Genomic DNA, 20434 nt, shown 5'->3' on the forward strand with positions numbered 1-20434 from the left:
ACAAATGCACACTTGCAGCAGGAGACGAGCACACCCAGCCAGGTAGTCGGACCCCAACCCCCTTCCTTGCCTTGGCAGAGAGACAAACATCCACACACAGAGATGGACACACACAGGTGTACGCGGGCCTTGGCAGTCCAAAAGACAAGCCCAGCCACATACAAAGAGATATTCAGATACAAAGATGTGACAACAGAAAAGGATCAGCGATGCTGAGAAGATGAGGCAGACACAGAGACACCCAGAGAGACAGACAGAAGCCAGGAGGCAGGAACCTGGGTGCAGATGGGGCAGAGAGGAGAGAGGCTGGAAGGGGCAGGAATGGCCAGGCCCAACGCCCCAAGGCTCCAACCAGAATCCTGAGCCCAGGTGCCAAGCAGGGGGGCTGCTGTGAGGTAGTTGACGGGGCCAGTGGGTACACCCAGGCCTAGGGTACCCAGGGTAGCAGCCCATCACTAGGGTCTTGATCTTCTGGAGTCCTGACCCACATCATCTCTTCTCCTTTTGCTAGTCTTAGGTCACCTCCTTCTGTCTCCAGCTACACACACACACACACACACACACACACAAACCACTCCCGTCTCTGGGTCTTTGCCTCTGCCCTTGCATCTCTCCATCTCCGTATCTCTGTCTCTCATTCTGTCTGTTTCAGCCTCAGCCCCTGTCTCTTCTCCATCTCTGTCTTAGGCCCGCTGTCCTTGCCAGGTGAGGAGTTCGAGGACTGCCTCCTGGTAGACCCTTTCCTGGCCGGTCCTGACTCCTGACGGGCAGAGGGAGGAAGCTGACTGGAGGGGTGTGTGTTCCAAGCCGCAGCTGGGGGCCCCTCTCGCTCTGCCCAGGATCTTGAGGCGACAGGCAGAGAATCAGTGGCTCCCTGGGGGCGCCAGATGCACGGCTGGCAGAGGGAGGGAGCGAGGGGGTGGGGCTAGGGGTGGTGGGGAGCAGGCAGGCGCAGGGGGAGGGAGGGGAGCCGGCTGGCGGAGGGTGGAGGGGGTGTGGCAGAATAGCCCGAGGGAAGGAAGTGAGAGGCTAGGCTGGGGTCCGCCTGCAGGTGCATAATTAGTGTTGGGGAGGGGGCTGTGCTGGGCTTAAGGGTGAGCAGCACTGCAGGAGTGCTTACGCCACCTGGTGGACAGATGAGGCCACAAACCTTCCTAAGCCATCGCCGAGGAGGCTTTTTCCCAGCAGAGTGGCTCTGCCCTGGGGCTCTGGGGTGCCCCAGACACTGGATGATCTCAGAACTGGCTTGGCGGCAGAGGCTGGAGTTGGGATCTCCAGGCTAAGAGGGAAGGGGGGGTTCTTGTTTCTAGAGGTGCCTAGACCCAAAGCTTCCTCAAGAAAAGAATAAGCTGAGGAAGTTGACAACAGGGGAGGGAGGCAGAAAGCAACGTAGTTTGGGAGCTGGGTAACGGTTCTTCCAGTGCTTGCAGATGCCCCCCCCCCCCAGCTCACGTTTGCTGCTAAGGGGAGAGCGGTGCTCTCTCTCTCAGTCTTGGACAGTGTAAAGCTGTGTGACTTTCTACAAGAGGTTCCCCTCTCTGGGTGAGGGTTGAGGTAGACCTGGGACCCCATCCCTGGGATGTCTAAAATGATTGGCGAGCTGGATCTGTTGGTGGCCAGTGGGGCCTGGCAAACTGGTCTTCCCAGCTCTCCTTCAGTCCAGGGGCACCCCCCTTCTCCTGAATCTAGAGTTCTACTCTTGGCATCTGATTAATTAGTCTCCATGAGGATGTTAGCGCTTCAAGAGCAAACTCAGGCAGAAAGAGCTGTGTGGGAACACCCTGATTAGAAAGCCCTTCACAACCCCAGTGTGTTCAATTCTTGTGGTGGGATTTCTCACTGTGGGAGATCGTTTGGGGGAGGGCTGGTGGTGCGACCCATAAGTGAGAATGCAGAGAAACAGATTTTGGAGGTACCGTTCTGGAGCCAGAGAAAATACGAGATCCGGAAAGGTAAAGTCTCTGGCTCAAGGTCACACAGCCAGGAGAAGCAGGTCTTCCTCCTCAAGTCCAGCGCCACCCCCTTCCCGGGGCTAAGCCAGATGGAGAGGGAGGGAGCGCAGGGAGAAGGGCGCTGAAGACCAGAAGCTCCAGCCCGCCTCTAGCGCAGAGCAGGCCTCCCTCTGGTGGCTGAAGCAGGCAAGCACAGCCCAGCTGCCGGAGTCACACTCACAGGGAGACACAAGCGGCTTTTTTTCTTTTTTTACAATTTTATTTATAACAATATCTGTGTTATTTAGTTGTAAAGGAATTCAGCAAAAATTATTAAAACGTTCATGTCCCCAAAGCGGGGCTGCCCGCTTGCCGTTTCTGGGTGTGCCCCACCTTCTCCTCATCCCCAGGGGAGGGTGGGGGAGGCTGGGGGACCGTTTACCAAAGAAAGTCTCCAGCCCTGGGAGCCACGGTGGGAGCACTGGAGAGGGGGAGGGCCTGTCTGGGAGGGGTACTGAGTATGGCCACCTCAGAGGTGCCCCAGAGTGGCGGCTGGCGCATGGAATGGCCTCCCCCAGGACGAACTAAAAAATTCCATCCTTTCCTTGCTACCTCGGCCAGAGCCAAGTCTTCCAGACAGGGGCAGCAAAGGACTCTCCCTCCCCAGAATGAGCCCTCAGGGAGCTGAGAGGGATGAGAGTGGGGGTGGGGCGGGAGAGGGGAAAGCCTTGAAAAAGTGTCTCATACAGGGAGGGGGAGGCAGCACCACCAGCTCTCCCAGTGGGGGTGCATTTTGGTGGAAGGTGGGAGGCAGGTACCTGTGAGCCGCGGGAGCCCCCAGAGCCCTCCCTGCCCCCCTCCCTGAAGGCAGCATGAGGGGGGTGCTGAGGAGCAGGCAGGAAGGAGGAGAACGGAAAGAGATAATACTGTGCTCGCTTGCTCACTTGCTCACTCACATATAAAAAGTAATTCCTTCATTTTTACATTTATACACCCCGGCAGGGCCGGGGAAGGGCTGGCTGGGCAGGAGGGGGCTCATCGAAGGACTTCTCTGGCAGGGGGCAGGAGGCTCTCTGGGGTGAGTCCAGTGGTCGGGACCCTATGCCAAGGGGTCCCCTATCTCGTCCTCAGGGCCCCGGCCCAGGAGTTCTCGCTTCTCGTCCGTGCTGGCCAGGGAGTGGCGGCTGCCGTGACCACCCATGTAGAGTGTGGCGTACACGGGGTTGGTGAAGTTGGTGGGCTGCAAGGTGACAGAGGGTTCAAGTGGGGCTCAGGGGATGGGAACTGTGGCCCAGGTGCCCTGCCTCCCACCTCCATTCCATCATCCAACCCAGTGCCCTTCGTCACCCCACCCACAGCCTCTTGTCTTTACTTTGGAAGCCTCCTCTCCTGTCCTCCCGGCCCACCTTGTCAGGATCCAGTGCAAAGTCAGCATCCAGTAGGCCCCCTACATCATCAGGCTCCCCGCCTTCATACATCTTATAGGTGGGGTTCCCAATCTCCACATTCATGGCCCCGTTGGTCATCCGCTGGTGCTGGAAGCCCTTAGCCCTGGGGGAAGCAGGATTTTATGGGGGCAGGGATTCTATGAGCGCAAGGCTAGGATGGTAAACTAAGAGCCAGCATTTTCCAGAATCTCCATCACTCACCCTCGGACTCGCCGCTTGTACCAGAATACCACTCCAGCTACCAGAAGCATGAGCAGCAGCAACAGCAGAGGGATTAGGATGGACGCCATATCTGGAGGGGAGGAGGTGAGAAACGGAGTCGGAGAGGTTCAGGGAAAACCGGAGGCCAAAATCTCCCTGCTCCAGGCCCTGAAGCTCTGTCTCCCCATACCCTGCCACCTACGTCCAGGCTGCTGTTGGCTGACCACCTGCTCCTCACACCGGGGTCCTGCCATGTGGGGTGGGCACCTGTAGACAGGAGGGGCAGACCTGAGCAGGCGTGACCTTCACAGCCATGGCCGCCAGGGAATTGGGAGGGGCCACAGGGTCTGAGTGTCCCTGCTCAGATTTGGGGAGGGGTGGGGATGAGCTAGGTCTCGGGAAGGCTCGGGCCCAACTCACTGGCACTCAGGCATCATTTTGCTGTTCATGGTGCAGGAACCACCGTTGCTGCAGTGGCCGATGCAGGTCAGACAGCTGGGGGCCACCCGGCCATCTGAGCAGCTGCAGGAAGGAGTGACACGTTGAGTGGGCTGAGCAGGGGCAGGGCAGGGTGGGGAGGGGTGGCTGAGGCGCTGACGAAGGGGCAGAGCGGGAGGAACAGGCCGGGGAGCACGAGGCGGGGGCAGGGCAGGGTCGAGGCCAGGCAGAACTGTGGGGGCAGGCCCCACTCACTTGCAGGTGACGTCCCCACTCTGCTTGTTGACCACGCAGGCTCCGTCGAGACAGCGGCTGCACTTGTCCACCTCACACCTTGGTCCCTCGAAGTAGGGGGTGCAGCGGCACTGCCGGGAGCCGTCCGCGGCCATCTGGCACGTGCCCAAGTTCTCGCAGTAGCCCGAGCACTGCCCTGTGGTTGGGGGTGGAAGAGGAGTGCCTCAAGCCCCACCCTCATGAGGGTCCTCCGCAGGTTGTGGGTGGGGGCGGCTGGACCCCTAAGGGGACCCCCACGTCTTTTAGGTGACTCCCACCTCCTCCTGAGCTCCCTGGGCCCCCTCCCCCCGTTGCAGACTCAGAGCATAAGGACATCCCCAGAGAGCCTGACAGGGCACAGCTTTCGCTTGAATAGTCCTGATGCCAGAAGGCTCACCACCTTGAGGGAAGTGTGCACACCTCTACGGGGGAGCCACCTGAGCCCGCCTGAGCCTTGAACGGCCTCCGTCCCTAAAGCACGCCCCTGCGACCAGCAGCCTAGCCTCCGCCCGCCCCCGGGCCCGGGGATGGCTCACTCACGGTACTGGCAGCGGTCCCCCAGGAAGCCAGGGAGACATCGGCACTGGGGCTGGTTGCCCTGGTTGACAGTGCAGGTGCTGTTGTTGGCACAGTAGCCCGCACACACCTGCTGGGTGCATTTTGGGCCCGTGAAGCCCGTGGGGCACCGGCACGTGGGCATGCCTGGCGGGAGAGGATGTGTGAGCGGGGCTGTGGCCCCACTGCAGCGCCGGCCCTGCTGCGGGGGGAGCAGAGCTGGGAGGACCCAGGCGGAAGGCGGCCGGCAGAGGGGACGGGGTACTGGGGGCTGGGGCCTGAGGCCGTGGGCTAGAGGCGTGAGGCGTGAGGGGAGGCAGAGGTGAAGCCGGGGAGGACAGGCGGGGACGCGGCTGGGGATTCGCCCGAGGTGGCCAAGGGGCCGAGGAGTGGGAGCAGGCTTGGCAGGAGAGCTGAAGGCCATACCGGAGGGGGAGGCTGCGCAGGTGCCTCCGTTGCGACAGTATTCCCAGCACTGGTCCAGCTCGCACTTGTCACCCGTGTACCGGGGCTGGCAGCGGCACTTGGGCTGCCTCCGCGCGTTGAGGAAGCAGCTGCCGCCGTTGAAGCACTGCAGGTTACAGGTTCCGGGTCGAGGAGCTGCAGGAAGGGCACAGAGCCAGGGAAAGAGGGGAACTCAGGGGTCACGGGGCACAGGGTCCTGGGGCCGGGGTTGGGACGTGGGAGGGGCACGAGCATACCATCTGGCGGGGGCGTGGGCGAGGGCACGGCCACGCAGGTGCCATTGTCCAGCCGCTTCCCGTTGGGACAGGTGCAGACAGGCCCACTGGGGCTCAGCAGGCAGAGCCACTCACACTTCTTGCGGTCACAGGGGTTGGTCACTGCAGGTGTGGGCAGGGGGTGGGAGGATGCTGAGCCTTGGGGACCCAGAACCTTCCCCCCCTCCACCCACTGAGACCTGAGGCGATAGCCTGGAGACTCTGCCCCCCGGCCTGCCCTCTATGCCTACCTTCGGGCTGCTTATGTTGATGGTATAGGACCACGTCAGAGGCGTGGCTCAGGCCCCCCGTCAGGTTGATCAAGGGGCTGTGTCCAAACTTATGGATCTTGAAGACACGATTATTAATGTAGGTAACACCATAGATGTAATCCTCGAAGACATCGATGCTGAAGGGGTGACTTAGGCCTGGGGGAGGAGGTAGACTCAGAGGGGACTCAGGTCCTGGTCACTCTCCAGGACACCGGCTCCCATGGCTCCCAGGCACCCCGAACTCAACACATCCCAAACAGAACTCCCCCCAACCTGTTCCTCCTCTTGCGGCCACTAATGGCAGAAGGTTCCATCAGCCCTACACTTCTGGGATCACGATCGACTTCTGCTCCCTCTCCCTACATTTACTAAGCTCCTCCTCTCACCTCTGTTGTCTCCATGCAGCTCAATGCTCACTGGTGGAATGAATGAATGGGCAAATGGGCCAGAGGGTACAGGGGGAGTCCAGCTCGGGGGAGGGGGGAGGGGGGCAAGGCCTGGAAGGCACTGCAGGACTGCCAGGCACCTGCATGAGGAGGATGGCAGGTGCTGGGTGAGGCCTTGGACTCAGTGGGAAGGACAAGAGGCCCGAGGGCAGGGCCAGCTGAGGCTGCTCTCAGATGCTGACCTCGTTTGCTGTCAGCAGCCACGATGGGGTCTGTGCCATTGAGCCGGATGCTGCCAATGACTGAGAGCTTGGCATCTGCCCAGTAGAGCCGTTCATTGTGATAATCCACAGCCAGGCCTGGGGGGAGGCAGAGAGCATTGTGAAGGCCCAGCCTCTCCCACCCTAGGCTCGAGGAAAAGCAGAACTGTCTCCGTGTTTGGGACAGCTCCATCCTGTTCCCACGACCACTCCTAGTCACATCTGGGAAAAGCCTCCATGACTCATTGTCCATCCCAGTCCAAGCCCCTTCCCCTCCTGTCTTTCATGTGACCTCAGGCTCAGGAAGCCCACCCCTCCCACATCCCTTGCCCCCTGCTGCCACAGACCTGTGGGCCATTGGATGTTGTCCTGTACCAGTGTCTCCCGAAGGGTCCCATCCATTGCTGCTGTTTCAATTTTGGGGTGATTGCCCCAGTCTGACCAGTACATGGTGCTGGGGAAGGAGAAGTCAGTGTGGGTAGGACCCAGGGCTGCCAGCGGAGGCTGAGCAAAGTGGGCCACCAGCTTATGGCTTGGGCACAGGGACTCCTGGGTATTGGGAGGAGGATGTCCTGTCTACCTCCTCCAGAGAAAACCAGGGGAGTCAGCTCTCTGCCCAGGTTAAGGATCTTTTACTCTAAAACCACATGTGCTGATCCAGAGTCATCTAAGTGGGCAGAAGTGCCCCCTGGAGCAGGAGCCGGAACCTGGCTGCACATGACAGCCAGCCAAGTGGGGGTCAGGCCCCTACCCAGCAGGCCAGCTGGGAGTTCTGGCAAAGGCAGCACTGGGGAGGGCCAGAGCTGGGGGTGGCCCGAAGACGCAACGGTTGGAGGAGGACTCTGATCTCAGGGTGGTCTGGAAGGGGAAGGACGTGCTTGGGGATATTGGGTACGCACCCCCCTCCCAGGGGCTTCCTAGCACCAGCCCGGATGCCTCCCCCCAGGAGGACCCTTGCACACCCCCTCAGCGGGTCCACCACAATGGCGTGGGGCTCGTCGATCATGCCCGAGATGAGCGTCTTGCGGTTCTCGCCCTTCATTTGTGCGACCTCAATCACATCTCGGCCCGAGTCCGTCCAGTACACGTTCCCAGCCACCCAGTCGATGGCGATACCCCTTGGCATCTTCAGCCCTGAAATCTGAATGGAGGGGGTGACAATTTCAGGGGCTACCACATTTGTCTTCCTGCCATTATCCCCACCACCACCTGCCAGCTTGTCCCTGCTAAAAAGTCAGCCCAGGCAGAGGGCCAGGTCTCTGATTTTGAAGAGACTTGCTGACACTTACCTTATGAGCCATACTTAGAGCTTTCCCATGTTTTGCTGGATTAGACATTATTACCTTGCTCTACTGAGGAATGAAGTGAGGCCCAAAGAGGTCAAATGAGTGGCCAAGATCGACACAGCGGGGGGCAGTGACCCTCAGGAGCTGAATGTGGCTCTGAGGCTCAAAGCCAGTGTGCCCACTATACCCCGCCACCTTGGGCTGCGATGTGGCAGAGCCAACTACCGACAACTGGCATCGCTCTGCCCACCTGTCATCGTGCCCGCAACACGATCCTGACTGCCCTGCCTGCCAGCCTCACCCTTTGCCCCCTTCCACTGGCCTTTTCAAACCCTGCTCTGAACCGTCTGCTCTTTGCCATCTTCCCACCCAATCTGTGGATCCCATCCCAGGTGGGGTGCTCACATTGAGGTGGGTGACACCCCGGTCAATCTGTCGCCGGTGGCGGTTGGAAGTGGTGGGAGGTGCGGCAGGTGGCAGGCTGCGGTAGGAGATGGTGCCCGTGTGCCAGTTGGTCCAATAGACACGGCCGGCTTTGACGTGGACATCCATGGCATCAATGCGGACACTCTCGTCACCCTGGAAGGCCTGCTCGTAAGCCGAATGGGGGTGACTGGGGAACAGGCTGCGGATCTCATTGTCATCGGCGATGTAGAGGACCTGATACTCAGAGCCTGGATGGGCAAGAGGCCAGGTGTTGGGTGCGGGAAAAGGCAGAGGTGGGAGGCCAGACTGGGGGATGCTGGGCCTGCTGCTGGGACAGGCTCCCTCCTCTCCTTCCCTGAGCTCATCTGGTATGACCTGCCACTCCGGAAAACCCTCTGGGCCTCTCCAGCCCCAGGAACTTCGGCCTCCTCATAGTCTCGGGCTGGCATCAGCACTCTCTGCCACATGCTGTCTGATTGGTGCTTGTGGGCGTGCATGGTGGGGCTGTGTATACACATATGCCCTCGTGGGTACATGGGTGCATGCACGGCTGTCTGGGGGTGTCTGTACTCAGGCAGGTGCAGGCGTGCGCCAAAGGACACGGCAGAGTAGAACTTCTGTGCTCTCATTGCCCCCCAAGAAGGTAAATACATGAGATGACAGTTGTGTTAACTCAATGTTAGGAAACCTTTCACAAGGTGTACATACATCAAACCATCACCCGTACACATTAAATACCTGACGATTTTGTCAGTTACACCCCGCTAAAGCTGAAGATAAAAAGTGAATGGGGTACGCATGACTGTGTGGTGATGTGTCTGTGTGCTCGCCTCAGGGGAGTGGTGGGTGAGGAGGCACATGTGGGATATAGGTGTGCTGCCACCACCCCAAACTTCCTAGGATGAGCCAACCCCCAAACCAGCACGCTCCGCGCCCCGCTGACCGGTGGGTCTGGGGTTCCCTCCGTGGGCACATCCCCTCCCACAAGGCCGCCTGGGTTTACATCCCGGTGCCGCGTAGCCCCACCCGCTCCTGTTCCGCAGGCCGCTGGCCGTACCCTCGGCCTTGCAAGTGTTGTGCGTCTTCATGAAGTTGCGTGCGCAGCTGCAGAGGTGGCCACCCTTGGTGTTGTTGCAGAGCTGCGAGCAGGTGCCAAAGCGCAGGCACTCGTTGATGTCTGGGGGTTACACGGGGCGGGGGGGGGGGGCGGTGTCATGGAGCGTCTGGGTGTCGGCCCGCCCCCTCCGAGTCCCGCCTTCCTACCCTGGCATCCGGGCTGGCCCGGCACAATGTGGAAGCCAGAGCGGCAGGCGCAGTAGGCGGCTTTCTCGGTGCGCACGCAGCGGGCCTCATCCCCGCAGATGCTGGCGTTGGTGGCGCAGCTGGTCAGCTTGGGGTCTGCGGGGGACAGAGCGGGTCCCCTGCCCTAAGCCGCCCTGGGCCGGGGGCCTCGGTTCTGTGCCCCGCGACAGGCCCCCGCCCCCCAGCCCCGCGCAGGGCTTACCGATGCTGCATTCCTCCTCGTCCGAGCCGTCCCCGCAGTCATCCAGCATGTTGCAACGCAGCGAGGAGGACAGGCAGCGCTGGTTCCGGCACAGAAACTCCTTCTTGTCTTTGCAGTGGGGGGTCTGGGCCGTGGGGGGCTCTGGGGAAGGCGGGGTCTTCAGATCTGGCTATTCACCACCCCACCGCCTCCTCCCACAGGGACGCCCTGCGGCGGGCTGTCAGGCTTCGGAAGATGCTGGCTAAACATTCAGAGTCCCAGTCTCCACCTCGACACCTAGGCGCCAGGAAGCCTCCCGGGCTTTCTCCAGGGCCTTCTCTCTCCCAAGGAAGGGCCCCCGGGCTCCTGGCAATGGACCCTCCTCCTTCCCGGGCGCGCAGTTCGCGCTTGGCCCACCCCCCAGGCCCCTGTGCACACCCAAACTACGGCCACCTCCCGCCCGCCGGCCCCAGGCTCCCCCCACTGGCTCGCCGCTCACCACAGTCCTCCTCGTCAGTCCCATCCCCACAGTTGTCGGTGCCGTCGCACTGGCGCCCGATCCACAGGCAGACGCGGTCGTTCTTGCAACGGAAGGGCCGGTTGGGAGGGCACACGAACCGGGCTGCGGCGGTGGGAGCGGACCGAGCCAGAATCAGCCTGGGAGGCGGGCTTGGAGCCCCGGGGGAGCGTGAGAGCCCCGCCCCTGCCCCAGGGCCCCGCCCCCCGCCTCACCGCACTCCTCCGGGTTTTCGTCGGAGTTGTCGCCGCAGTCGTCCTCGCCGTCGCACTTCCAGGCCAGCGGCTTGCACAGCGTGTTGTTGCACTGGAACTCGTCCAGGGGGCAGGTCCGCACTGGGCAGGGCGGACCGAAAGAGCCGAGAATGAGCCCTGAGCCCCAGGCTGGCTCCCCGCGGCAGGATCTTGCCCCCACCCTTCCCTCCAGGCGGAGGCCCAGAGGGATGGATAGGCAAGCCGTGGTACAGCCAGAATGAACCCAGGCCTCCTAATTTTGTACCAGCCAGGCAGATGAGCAGAACGGCCTCGTCTGGTGTTTAGGGGAGAAGAAGAGGTCTTTTGGGGGAAGCATGCACGGAGAGGTCTAGGGGCCCTCTTTCTCAGGTGCTTGTGGCAGGGCATCAGTGGCAGGCACAAAGGTGGAGCACTGGGCTGGGAGTCAGGAGACCTAGGTTCCAGCCCACCAGGGCAGAGCCAGAGCGTCTGTCCTCACTATCCGGGTGGGGGTGGGGGAGCTCTGCTCCAAGCCCCAGGCTTCTTTTACCCAAGCTTCACCATGTGGCCTTGGACCACTGAGCCCAGGCAGGTGAGCCAGGGGCAGGCACTGCTTCGTAGCCCCAGGAAGTGGAAAGGAAAGTGAGCGGGAACTGCCCTGTGGGAACTCGCGCTGTGGAGCCTGGATGGACCCAGCCAACAGGTTTCTGCTGGATTTGGGCCCAACGGGCCCCTTGACTAAGTGCTGTAGTGGAGGGCACAACCTGCACAAAAATGTCCCCAGAGGCCCTGGGTCTCGTTCACCGCTCTAACCCAATGCCTAGGACAGCGCCTGGCACATGGTACGTGCTTAGGAACGATTTTTTGCATGAGCAGTGACCACAGGAGAGAAAGAACGCTACAGGACAGCGACCGAGCCGCGCGCCGGGGCGGGGGATAGTGGGGGGGCTCACCGCCAGTGCCACAGGCCTCCTCGTCGCTGCCGTCCATGCAGTCGGCATCCGCATCACAGCGCCAGCGCAGGGGGATGCAGTGGCCGCTCTTGCACTGGAACTGGTCCATGTCACAACGGGGAGTGCAGTCTTTCTGTGGGCACAGGCGTGATCTCCTGGTCAGATGGGGGGGCCCCTGCAGTCCCACCCCGCCCCTCCCGAGGCCACCCCTCCCTCCGGCTGCTCTCCCTCCCCACCTCATCTGAGCCATCTGCACAGTCATGGTCCCCATCGCACTTCCAGCGCCCGGCAATGCAGCGGCCGTTGGCGCAGGAGAACTCACTCTCAGAGCAGGGCCGAGGGGCTGGAGAAGGACAGGGGAGAGACAGGCCCCGGGAGGGTGGGCACAGGGACTCAGCCCTCGGGGTGTCTCCAGCCCTTGGCAGAGCAATACCGCCCATCTCTGTGTCCCCAAGAGCCACAGGTTACTGGCATAATGACAAGCTGCTCAGCCAATCCCGAGCAAGCCAACTGGCTGCCCTCGCGGGATCAGCTGGGCCCAGCGGGGGCTCACACTTACCCCTCTGGGGCAGACACACGAGAGAGGACACGGGTCCCTGGCTCTGCCCTCAGGACAGACTGTGTGCGGGGCGTCGAGGGGAACAGGAGAGGGACAAGACCACTAAGACAAGCACCAGGGTTTAGGGAGAGGCCAGTAAAGGACGATGGGCTGAGGCACAGCACAGGGACAGGTGGGCTCCGGGGCAGTGGCAGGGGGTGTGGTGGGAGCACGGGCACATCAGAGACACCTACCTCTGCAACCCCCAGAGGACAGTGTGAAAATGGAGAGAAACATGAGATGAAGTGAAATGGCACAAACTCAAATACACGACATGGAGCGGGGTGGGGTGGGGTGAGCAGGGAGGGGGCACCTGACCCCCAGCCCTGGGAGGTGGCCACCTGCCCCCCGTGCCGCCTGGTGGGGGCAGGGGTGCTGAGAGGGGAGGTGCCCCATGTCTCTGGGGGTGGGGTGCCTGTGAGCGGGGCGGGGGCGGGGACATACTGCAGCTCTCCTCGTCGGAGTTGTCCCCACAGTCGTTGTCATAATCGCACTGCCAGCGGCCTGGCACGCAACGGTTATTCTTGCAGCGGAACTGGTAGGGCTCGCAGGTACGCTCGTCTAGGGGAGGCAAGATTGGGGGGCAAATGTCGGGGCATCAGGGACGGAGTGGGGGCAGGCATGAGGGTTTTGGACAGGCAGGGGCAGGATGGCCAGGAGTGGGAGTGAGGGCAGCCCGGGGGGAGGCCACACAGCGTTCTGGTTCTGAGATGCGGGGTCCTCAAGGAGGTTATGAGGTGGAAGGGGCACGAGCGGGAAGAGCTGCCCTGGGGAGCGGACAAACACAGCCACCTGTGTGGGGTGGACAGAGAAGATTCCACACAGGTGTGCGCTGCGGAGGTGCTGGTGGGGGCGGGGACGAGGAATCGGTTGGGAGGTGGTGGGCACGGGAGGCCAGGCTAGCGGACGGCCTGAGTCCTGCCCAGGCGGGATGCCTTCCGCTGAAAGCGGGGTCCGGGGAGGCTCACCACACTCTTCCTTGGGCTCGTCGGAGCCGTCTCCACAGTCGTCCTCTCCGTCACACTTCCAGCGCGCGGGGATACAGCGGCCCGAGTCCTTGCAGCGGAACTCATCCACTCCGCAGGTCATCTGGGCTGCAAGGGGCGGCTGGTGGTGAGGGGAGGCTCCTCGCAGGAGCTGGGGGCTGGGGGGTGGGGTGGGGGGGTGCACGGGAGCAGCAGACACTGCAGAGGGCAGGTGGGTTCCAGGGGCACTGGGCCACTCACTGCAATTGGCGGGCTCATCGCTGCCGTCCACACAGTCGTTGTCCCGGTCACAGACCCAGACTCGGGGGATGCAGCGCTTGGTGATGGAGCACTGGAACTGGTTGGGGGCACAGGTCACTTCGGCTGCAGAGTGGGGGAGAGAGTGAGGACCTGCCCATCCCACCCACACCACAGTTCAAGATCACCACCTTCTCCCTCTTCCAAGCTCTGGCCCCGTCCTGCCCGCAATTTCTTAGGAGAAAGGGACCGTTTAGCTCCAATTTTGGTGCTTTTTGTCTGCACATCTCTGTGGCAAGCTTGATGATTTTATGAGCAAGCCAAGTCACACCCAATATAATTTACGTCGACCACCTAATAACGTTGCTGGAGAGCAATGCGGCCCGTATGAGAAGCGGTGGGTAGATTTCACCATGGACTGTGTTTCTGTGCCTGTCTGCCCACTAGCCCGTTCCCTGCCCGCAGCCACAGGCACTTACGGCAGTCCCTCTCGTCCTCCCCGTCCCCACAGTTGTCTTGCCCGTTGCAGCGGAAGATGCCGGGGATACAGCGGTTGGTGTTGGTGCACTTGAACTGACTGGGCAAGCAGACGTGGATATCTGTGGGAGGGGGGAGGAGGGGAGAGTAACTAATGGAGGCGGAGGATGCAGGGGCAGGGAGGGGACGCCCCACCCCCTCCGCAGGAGCCGGCAGCTTCAGGGCCTGGAGCAGCAGCAGTCCAGCCCAGAGAGGAGGCTGCTGTGGGCTGAGCCTCCTTGCCCCTGGAGTGTAGTACAAACCCTCCAAATCCCCGGGGGGGGGGGGCAGCTGGTGGCTAGGCAGCCCTTTACCGCAGTTGGCCTCGTCACTGTTGTCCTGGCAGTCGTTGTCCCCATCACAGATGAAGGCAGGGTTGGTGCAGATGCCCGTTGAGCACTGGAACTGTCCGGGGCGGCACTTGAACTCGGCTGCCGGGAGGGGAGCCTCAGAGTCAGAAGGGCTGGGGCCGGGCGTGGCCACCCGGAGCCTTGGGAGTCAGGCTGCCCCCGGGCAGGACCCTCTTGCCACCCCTGCTCTGGGCACTTACGACAGTCCGGGGGCTCGTCTGAGTGGTCCCCACAATCGTCCTCCGTGTCACACTTCCACCAGAAGGGGATGCACTTGTCGTTCTTGCACACAAACTGGAGGGCAGGTGGGGGCGAGAGGGGTTGGTGGGGGTCTGGGGAACTCGGGAGGTTTTCTTTTGAGGGGCTGGGATGTTTCAAAGTAGCAGGAGGGTCAGGGTACTTTGCAGGGGGGCTGAGCTGGAGGGAAGGTTGGGATGTGATGAGTGCAGGAAGGCCAGGTGATGGGGTATCTGTGGGGGGGTCAGGGTGGGGGTACTGGTGAGGGAGGGCCAGCGTTAGGGTGTGGGGGTGTTTGTGTGAGGTGACAGGTATAAAAGTATTGCTGTGGGGAGACAAGAGGTAGGCAAGAAATGTGGGGGTGTTAGCGTGGAAAAACCAGATGCGTGAGGACATTAGAGCGGGTGTTAGGGTCCGAGGAGGAGTGGAGGTGCTGGTGTGGGGGTTGGGGGAGCGAGGCATCGGTGAATGGGGGTCAAGGGGAAGAGCCTCACCTGGCTTGCCGTGCAGTTGGACACACAGGTGCGCCCATCACTGCCCAGGTAGAAGTTGGTGGGACAGGCACATTTGTGGCCTCCCCCGGGGGACAGGAGGCACAGGTTGCTGCAGCCACCGTTGTTGACCTTGCAGGGGTGATTGGGAACTGCCGGAGAGAAAGCAGCTGAAGAGCAGCCCACTGGGCCCCGTGTATGGGCCACGATCCCTGAGCCACGGGCCTCCGGCAGAGAGAGGCCAGCGCTCCCTGGTACCACGCTTCCTGGTTTTCTGAACACTGTTCAGCCCACTCTATCCTGGCAGAGGTCGGACGGATCCAAATCCTACTCACTTAGGAGGAGGCTGAAGCCAGAGACGGGACAGGACTCTTCTTGAGGTCCCAGAATCAGGCCAGCCCTGAAGCCTCGTAGGCTGCCTCCCCTGGGCCTGCCCTTGACTACAGCCTGCCTGCCTTTGGGGTCCTGCCTCGACTGTCTGAACCCTCAGGGGCTTGCTGCTATGAGACTCTGGGGCTGGCCCTGGGCTGGGCTGCCGCTTCTGAGAGCCAGACCACGGCCTGTCTACAGCCGCCCTCACCTCCCAGTGTCTGGCAAGCACGTCTGAGGCAATGCTGGAGAAGGGGCGGGAGGCAGCCAGTCCTGCTGGGCCCCATCCTCCCGCAGGGGCCCCTGGTACCAGGCTCAGCCTTCCTCTGCTCCTGGCCCTCAGCCGCTCACCATCTGGCTGGCGCAAGGCGTGGAAGACATGCAGGTCCATGGGCCGGTGTAGGGTGCTGGTGAGCAGTGTCTTGTTGGTGCCCGTGGTCTTGTGGGCTCGGTTGATGGACTTGGTCTCCCAGTCGGTCCAATAGACATAGTCCTCAAACAGCGTCAGCGCGAAGATGTGCGGGATGTCCTGGCTCAGCACTGCGGACCGGCGAGGGAACAGGCCCGGCAGCCGGTCAGCAGCTTCCCTACCGGATGCCCTTAACCCCGCAACAACCCTGTGAGGTGGGCGCTTGCCCGGCTTCCGGATGGTGAAGTGGCTTCCCAAGGTCGCACAGCTAATAAGTGGCAGACTTGGAACTCAGACTCGGGCTTCTGACAGCAGGTTCCTGCTCCATAGTATTATACGATTCCCTGTGCTGAAGTATCCCGACCCCAGGCCTCCCACTCCCACCCTTCCCGGGGCCCCAAACCGTGCGTAAGAAAGGGCCTCTCTTTCTCCTTCCCAAGGTAGCAGATGTGGCCTCATGCCTGGGCTTGTCCGGGGGCTGTAAGCTGGGGTGCTCTGGACCCCCATACCCCTGGCGGGTGGTGTCCTCAGACCATGCCTTCTGACTTTTAATCCTATACTCTTGCGCCAAAGGCCTGACCCTCCGGAGCCCCAGACCCCCTCCCCCGGGTCTGATGTGTGCAGGGAGCCTCACTGACCGACATGGCGATTAGAGCCATCCAGGCTGGCAAACTCAATGTAGTCCTCGCGGGCGTCAGCCCAGTAGATGCGCTCGGTGACGTAGTCCAGCGTCAGGCCGTTGGGCCACGTGATCTTGGTGTCCACGATGACACTACGGCCAGACCCATCCATGCCTATCCGGCCGATCAGTGAGTGGTCACCCCAGTCTGTCCAGTACAGGTACCTGGCAGGTGGGCGGGCAGTGAGCCCCAACAGGTCCCGAGACTGGTCCTACCACGAGCCTGCAAGGAGGCTGGGCCTGGATGTCTGAGCACACCGCTGGCTTTCAGGGGCTCCCCCAACCCTCCTTGCCCACGTACCCGTTCTGGACGTCCACCACCAGAGCCCTGGGCTCCCGGAGGCCAGAGCTGACCAGCACCGTCCGGTAGGCCCCGTTGAGTTTGGACACCTCGATGGTGTCCCGGCCTTTGTCACACCAGTACAGGTTGCCGCCCACCCAGTCTACAGCCAGTCCGTCAGGGTTGCTGAGGCCTGTCCGATGCAGCACCTGTGTCAGGGGCAGGAAAGGAAGAGCTCTGGGTGACCTGGGGCGGGACCCTCAGTCTCTCTGGGACCCAGCTTCCCCCAAGTGTGAAGTGAAACAGAGCTCCCTCCCCCAGCTTGGCAGGGAGGACAATGGATGGAAAAGGCCCAGCCCTGGGCCTGACGTCAGTGGAGGCTTTAGGACAGGGGTCTCCAGATGAAAGAGATGGCGCCCCAAGCCCCACAGAGCCTGGGGGGGCACACATTTAAGAGAGGTCAGCCCTAAGGGGGAAGCTACCGATGACTAGGAAAAGAGCAGGGGGAATCTCCTAGACCTCACCCTCTGAGCTTGGAGGGGAGGGAGAAGCCAGGACAAGCAGGGACAAGCAGAGTTGTGCAGTGACTCCGTGGGGCAGGGGGTGGAAGAAAGAATTCACCGGGATGCGTGGGGTGAAGGGGAGATAGCCTTGCAACAGAGAGAGCCCTCTGGGGAGGGACCCCAGGCCTGGATCTCTGCCCCCACCCCCACCCCAGTGCATCTGCTGAGGAGTGGGCGGCCCTCGGCCCCACCTGCACGTTGCTCCCGTTTAGGTGCATTCTTCGGATCATGCTGCCCTGGGTCGTCACATCCGTCCAGTAAATCATCTGCTCTCGGTAGTCAAAGTCCAAGGCGACGGCGTTGTTCAGGCCCTGGATATGGGGGGGTCGGGGAGAAGGAGGACGACTGGATCAGGACACAGGTGGCTGGAGAAGTCAGCGAGGGTGACGAACACGGGCCCGGTGGGGAGAATGAGGGGGCTGCGCGGGGCAGAGGGGGCTGCGCGGGGCAGGGGGCGCAGCTCCGGGCCCGGGGAGACGGGTGGGGCGGGCTGGCACCTGTTTGAGCAGCGTGTAGTTGGAGCCGTCCAGGTTGAGCTTGCGCAGATAGTAGCGGTTGGCGAAGATCAGGAACGGCTCCTCATCTGCACACAGAGCATCCTGGCTCAGCTGCCGGCTGGGGCGCGTGCCAGCACCCCCGGTCCCCAGCTGCCGGAGCCATCGGATGCCCTCCAAGCGCCCGGCTCACCCGTCACGGCTTTGCAGCTGTGGGGGTCGCCGCCACGGGGGGCGTAGCCCTCCACGCACAGACACTTGTAGCTGCCGTGCGTATTGACGCAGCGCTGACTGCAGGGGAACGTGGTGCTGCACTCGTCCACGTCGGCACACGTCCGGCCGTCGTCCTTCAGGCGGAAGCCAGGGCGGCAGCGGCACTGCGGGCACAGGGAGCCTTGGGCTGGGGAAGGGCAGGGGTCGGGGCCTCCCACCACCCCGGGCGGCTGGCTCTGCTGGGGAAACTGAGGCTGGCAGGGTGGGGAGCAGGCAGGAAACAGGGGCTGAGCTGGCCCGGGCCAGTGGTCTGGCTCTCCCACCACAGTGACTGATGGCCGTCCAGTTTCTATCCCCAGAGGGCGATGCTCAGGCCTCATCTTACGGACCCATGAGCATTATCTGACAGAGCTGATGGAGCTCCTCTCCCGAGGCTCTCTTCACTCGGATGTTCTCCCGCCCCAGCAACTGCCCCTTCTCAGGCTCCTCTGCCGGTCCCCCCTCACCCCCCCGGCCCTCGGCGGGGCTGAGCACCACACTCAGGCCTTGGACTGCCCCTCTTTTCCATCTGCGCTCACTCCCTTGGGGGTCTCCTCCAGACTCACGGATTTAAATGCTGTCTCTACAGTGAAAACTCCCAGACCCTGTGCTCCCGTCGGGCCTCTCCCTTGAGAGGGGTACCCATACTTCCGGCGCCTCCCCGCCATCTGCACATCCCTCCTTCTCCCACAGCCCTTGCTGGCTCTACTTTCCAAAGAGAGGCAGAACCCAACCAAGCACAGGGCTCGGTTCTGCTCCCCACTGGGTCCTCAGCGCCTAGAACACTGCCTGGCAGACAGGTGCCGAATGAGCCCTTGGAAGAGCGAACGGGAGCTCCTGCCAGCCTTGGGGGCGTGGAGGCTCCCACTCCGGGGCGGGGCACACCTTGAAGCCGATCTTGAGGTCCTCGCAGTCCTGGCTGCAGCCACTGAGCTTGCGGCTGAGACACTCGTTGACGTGGCAGCCGCGCTCGTCGGAGCCGTCGCCGCAGTCGTCCTGGCCGTCACAGAGCAGCGCCTCGGCCACGCAGCGCCCGCTGCTGCACAGGAACTGCGAGGAGGCGTTGCACTTGTGCTCTGCGGGCGTGGAGGGGCAGGTCAGCGGCGACGCGGGGATGGGGGCCGAGGCTGGGGAGGGACCGGGCTTCGGGCCCACCTGAGCTGGTGCAGTGCGGGTTCTTGGGGGCCTCGTCGCTCTGGTCATGGCAGTCGTTTTCACCGTCGCACACCCACTGGCGGGAGCTCAGGCAGCGCCCGTTGGCGCAGCGGAACTCGTTGGGGCCACAGGTCGGGTACTCTGGGGGAGGAGGGACGGGGTGAGGGGGTGAGGCTGGGGGTTCCCGCTGGGACCAGGTGCGCCCCTGCCGTCACCCCCACGGGGCTCACCACACTCGGTGGACTCGTCGGAGCCGTCGGTGCAGTCCCGGTCGTGGTCGCACACGAAGTGCTTGGGGATGCACTGGCGATTCTGGCACATGAACTCGCGGTCGTCGCAGGTGCTGTTGTACACTGTGGACGGAGACAGACGTAGCCCCTCAGCCCCCACCTGACCAGCTGCTGCCTGTCACCAGGACCCTCATGGGGTCCGAGTGGTAGAATGCGCAGAGACACCCGTCTCGGTTGTAGATAGGGCTCTGCCACTAACCACTTGAGTGACCGCAGCTGAAGCACTTCCTCTCCTTGGCCTCAGTTTCCCCTTCTGTCGAGTGAGACTGTGGCCACTTGCCATCCCTCCGCCCACTCCTCACGGCCCCAGCCACTCACAGCAGCCAGCTGTGATGCTCTCATCAGCACCGTCAGCACAGTCCTTGTCACCGTCACAGAGCCAGCGCTCGGGGACACACACATGGGTGCCAGGGCAGGAGAAGGAGGAGGGGCCGCATGTCTTGCCTTCTGTTGGGGGGACACGGAGCCACCAAGAGATTCAGGAGCAGGCACAGCGGGCTGGGCAGTTGGGGTGACATCCCCACCATCATGCCGCCCCTCCTATAGGAGGGTGTGTGCATGTGTGGGTGAGGTGGGGGGGTCTGTCCCTCCCGGGAGCCCCCCCCCGAGCTGACCACAGCCACCCCTCACCGCAGTGAGCCGCCTCGTCCGAGCCGTCCCCGCAGTCGTCACTGCCGTCACACAGCCACTGCTTGGAGATGCAGCGATGGTTCTGGCACTCAAACTGGGCCTCCGAGCAGAACTTGTCTGGGGCGGTTGGAGACCAAAGTGAGATGGGGGAGGGGATGGCAGGTCACCCTGCTGGGCAGGCAGGTGGAGGATGGAAGGGAGAGACCCAAGGCATCCCTTTGTGGGGGGTCAGCATGAGTTAGAGAGATGATCCCCGGGGGGGGGGGGCTGGGTGCCCTTCTCCCAAGGGACACTTCCTGGGAGGGAACTGAAAGGTGGGGCGTGGTTGGGGCTCCGTGGCCGCAGTGGGTGGGCAGCGCTGCATTCGGTCACTCACTGCAGTGGGTCTCATCCTCGCCGTGTTCACAGTCGTCCTCCTTGTCACATGTCCAGCTCATGGGGATGCAACGCCCACTCGGGCAGGCGAAGTAATTCAGGGGGCACCTGGGGCGCTTCACTCCTGGGGGGAGAGGGAGGCATGAGGGCACTGGCACCCTCG

General features: G+C 62.5%; 1 protein-coding gene across 1 annotated transcript in view; it reads right to left on the reverse strand.

Moving 5' to 3' along the window:
- Positions 1 to 2189: 2189 nt before the first annotated feature.
- Positions 2190 to 20434, reverse strand: part of LRP1 (LDL receptor related protein 1) — a 79767-nt gene continuing 61522 nt past the window's right edge. The window contains exons 50-89 of the mRNA XM_026500211.4: positions 20273 to 20395; positions 19897 to 20013; positions 19585 to 19713; positions 19207 to 19329; positions 18977 to 19117; positions 18707 to 18897; positions 17763 to 17946; positions 17573 to 17658; positions 17267 to 17386; positions 16534 to 16721; positions 16192 to 16397; positions 15496 to 15684; positions 14779 to 14927; positions 14248 to 14341; positions 14012 to 14128; positions 13661 to 13780; positions 13185 to 13307; positions 12927 to 13052; positions 12403 to 12519; positions 11597 to 11703; positions 11361 to 11493; positions 10411 to 10530; positions 10178 to 10300; positions 9700 to 9840; positions 9459 to 9593; positions 9253 to 9372; positions 8175 to 8443; positions 7446 to 7624; positions 6831 to 6937; positions 6466 to 6582; positions 5817 to 5993; positions 5548 to 5688; positions 5273 to 5446; positions 4832 to 4993; positions 4274 to 4448; positions 4001 to 4102; positions 3783 to 3847; positions 3581 to 3671; positions 3338 to 3482; positions 2190 to 3171 (exon numbers count right to left, since the gene is read on the reverse strand). Coding sequence (XP_026355996.2) covers positions 3031 to 3171; positions 3338 to 3482; positions 3581 to 3671; positions 3783 to 3847; positions 4001 to 4102; positions 4274 to 4448; positions 4832 to 4993; positions 5273 to 5446; positions 5548 to 5688; positions 5817 to 5993; positions 6466 to 6582; positions 6831 to 6937; positions 7446 to 7624; positions 8175 to 8443; positions 9253 to 9372; positions 9459 to 9593; positions 9700 to 9840; positions 10178 to 10300; positions 10411 to 10530; positions 11361 to 11493; positions 11597 to 11703; positions 12403 to 12519; positions 12927 to 13052; positions 13185 to 13307; positions 13661 to 13780; positions 14012 to 14128; positions 14248 to 14341; positions 14779 to 14927; positions 15496 to 15684; positions 16192 to 16397; positions 16534 to 16721; positions 17267 to 17386; positions 17573 to 17658; positions 17763 to 17946; positions 18707 to 18897; positions 18977 to 19117; positions 19207 to 19329; positions 19585 to 19713; positions 19897 to 20013; positions 20273 to 20395 — 5567 coding nt within the window. The 3' untranslated portion in view covers positions 2190 to 3030. The remainder of the gene's footprint in view (positions 3172 to 3337; positions 3483 to 3580; positions 3672 to 3782; positions 3848 to 4000; positions 4103 to 4273; positions 4449 to 4831; positions 4994 to 5272; positions 5447 to 5547; positions 5689 to 5816; positions 5994 to 6465; positions 6583 to 6830; positions 6938 to 7445; positions 7625 to 8174; positions 8444 to 9252; positions 9373 to 9458; positions 9594 to 9699; positions 9841 to 10177; positions 10301 to 10410; positions 10531 to 11360; positions 11494 to 11596; positions 11704 to 12402; positions 12520 to 12926; positions 13053 to 13184; positions 13308 to 13660; positions 13781 to 14011; positions 14129 to 14247; positions 14342 to 14778; positions 14928 to 15495; positions 15685 to 16191; positions 16398 to 16533; positions 16722 to 17266; positions 17387 to 17572; positions 17659 to 17762; positions 17947 to 18706; positions 18898 to 18976; positions 19118 to 19206; positions 19330 to 19584; positions 19714 to 19896; positions 20014 to 20272; positions 20396 to 20434) is intronic.

The sequence above is a fragment of the Ursus arctos genome, unplaced genomic scaffold (genome assembly GCF_023065955.2).
Source record: "Ursus arctos isolate Adak ecotype North America unplaced genomic scaffold, UrsArc2.0 scaffold_21, whole genome shotgun sequence".
Classification (NCBI taxonomy): domain Eukaryota; kingdom Metazoa; phylum Chordata; class Mammalia; order Carnivora; family Ursidae; genus Ursus; species Ursus arctos.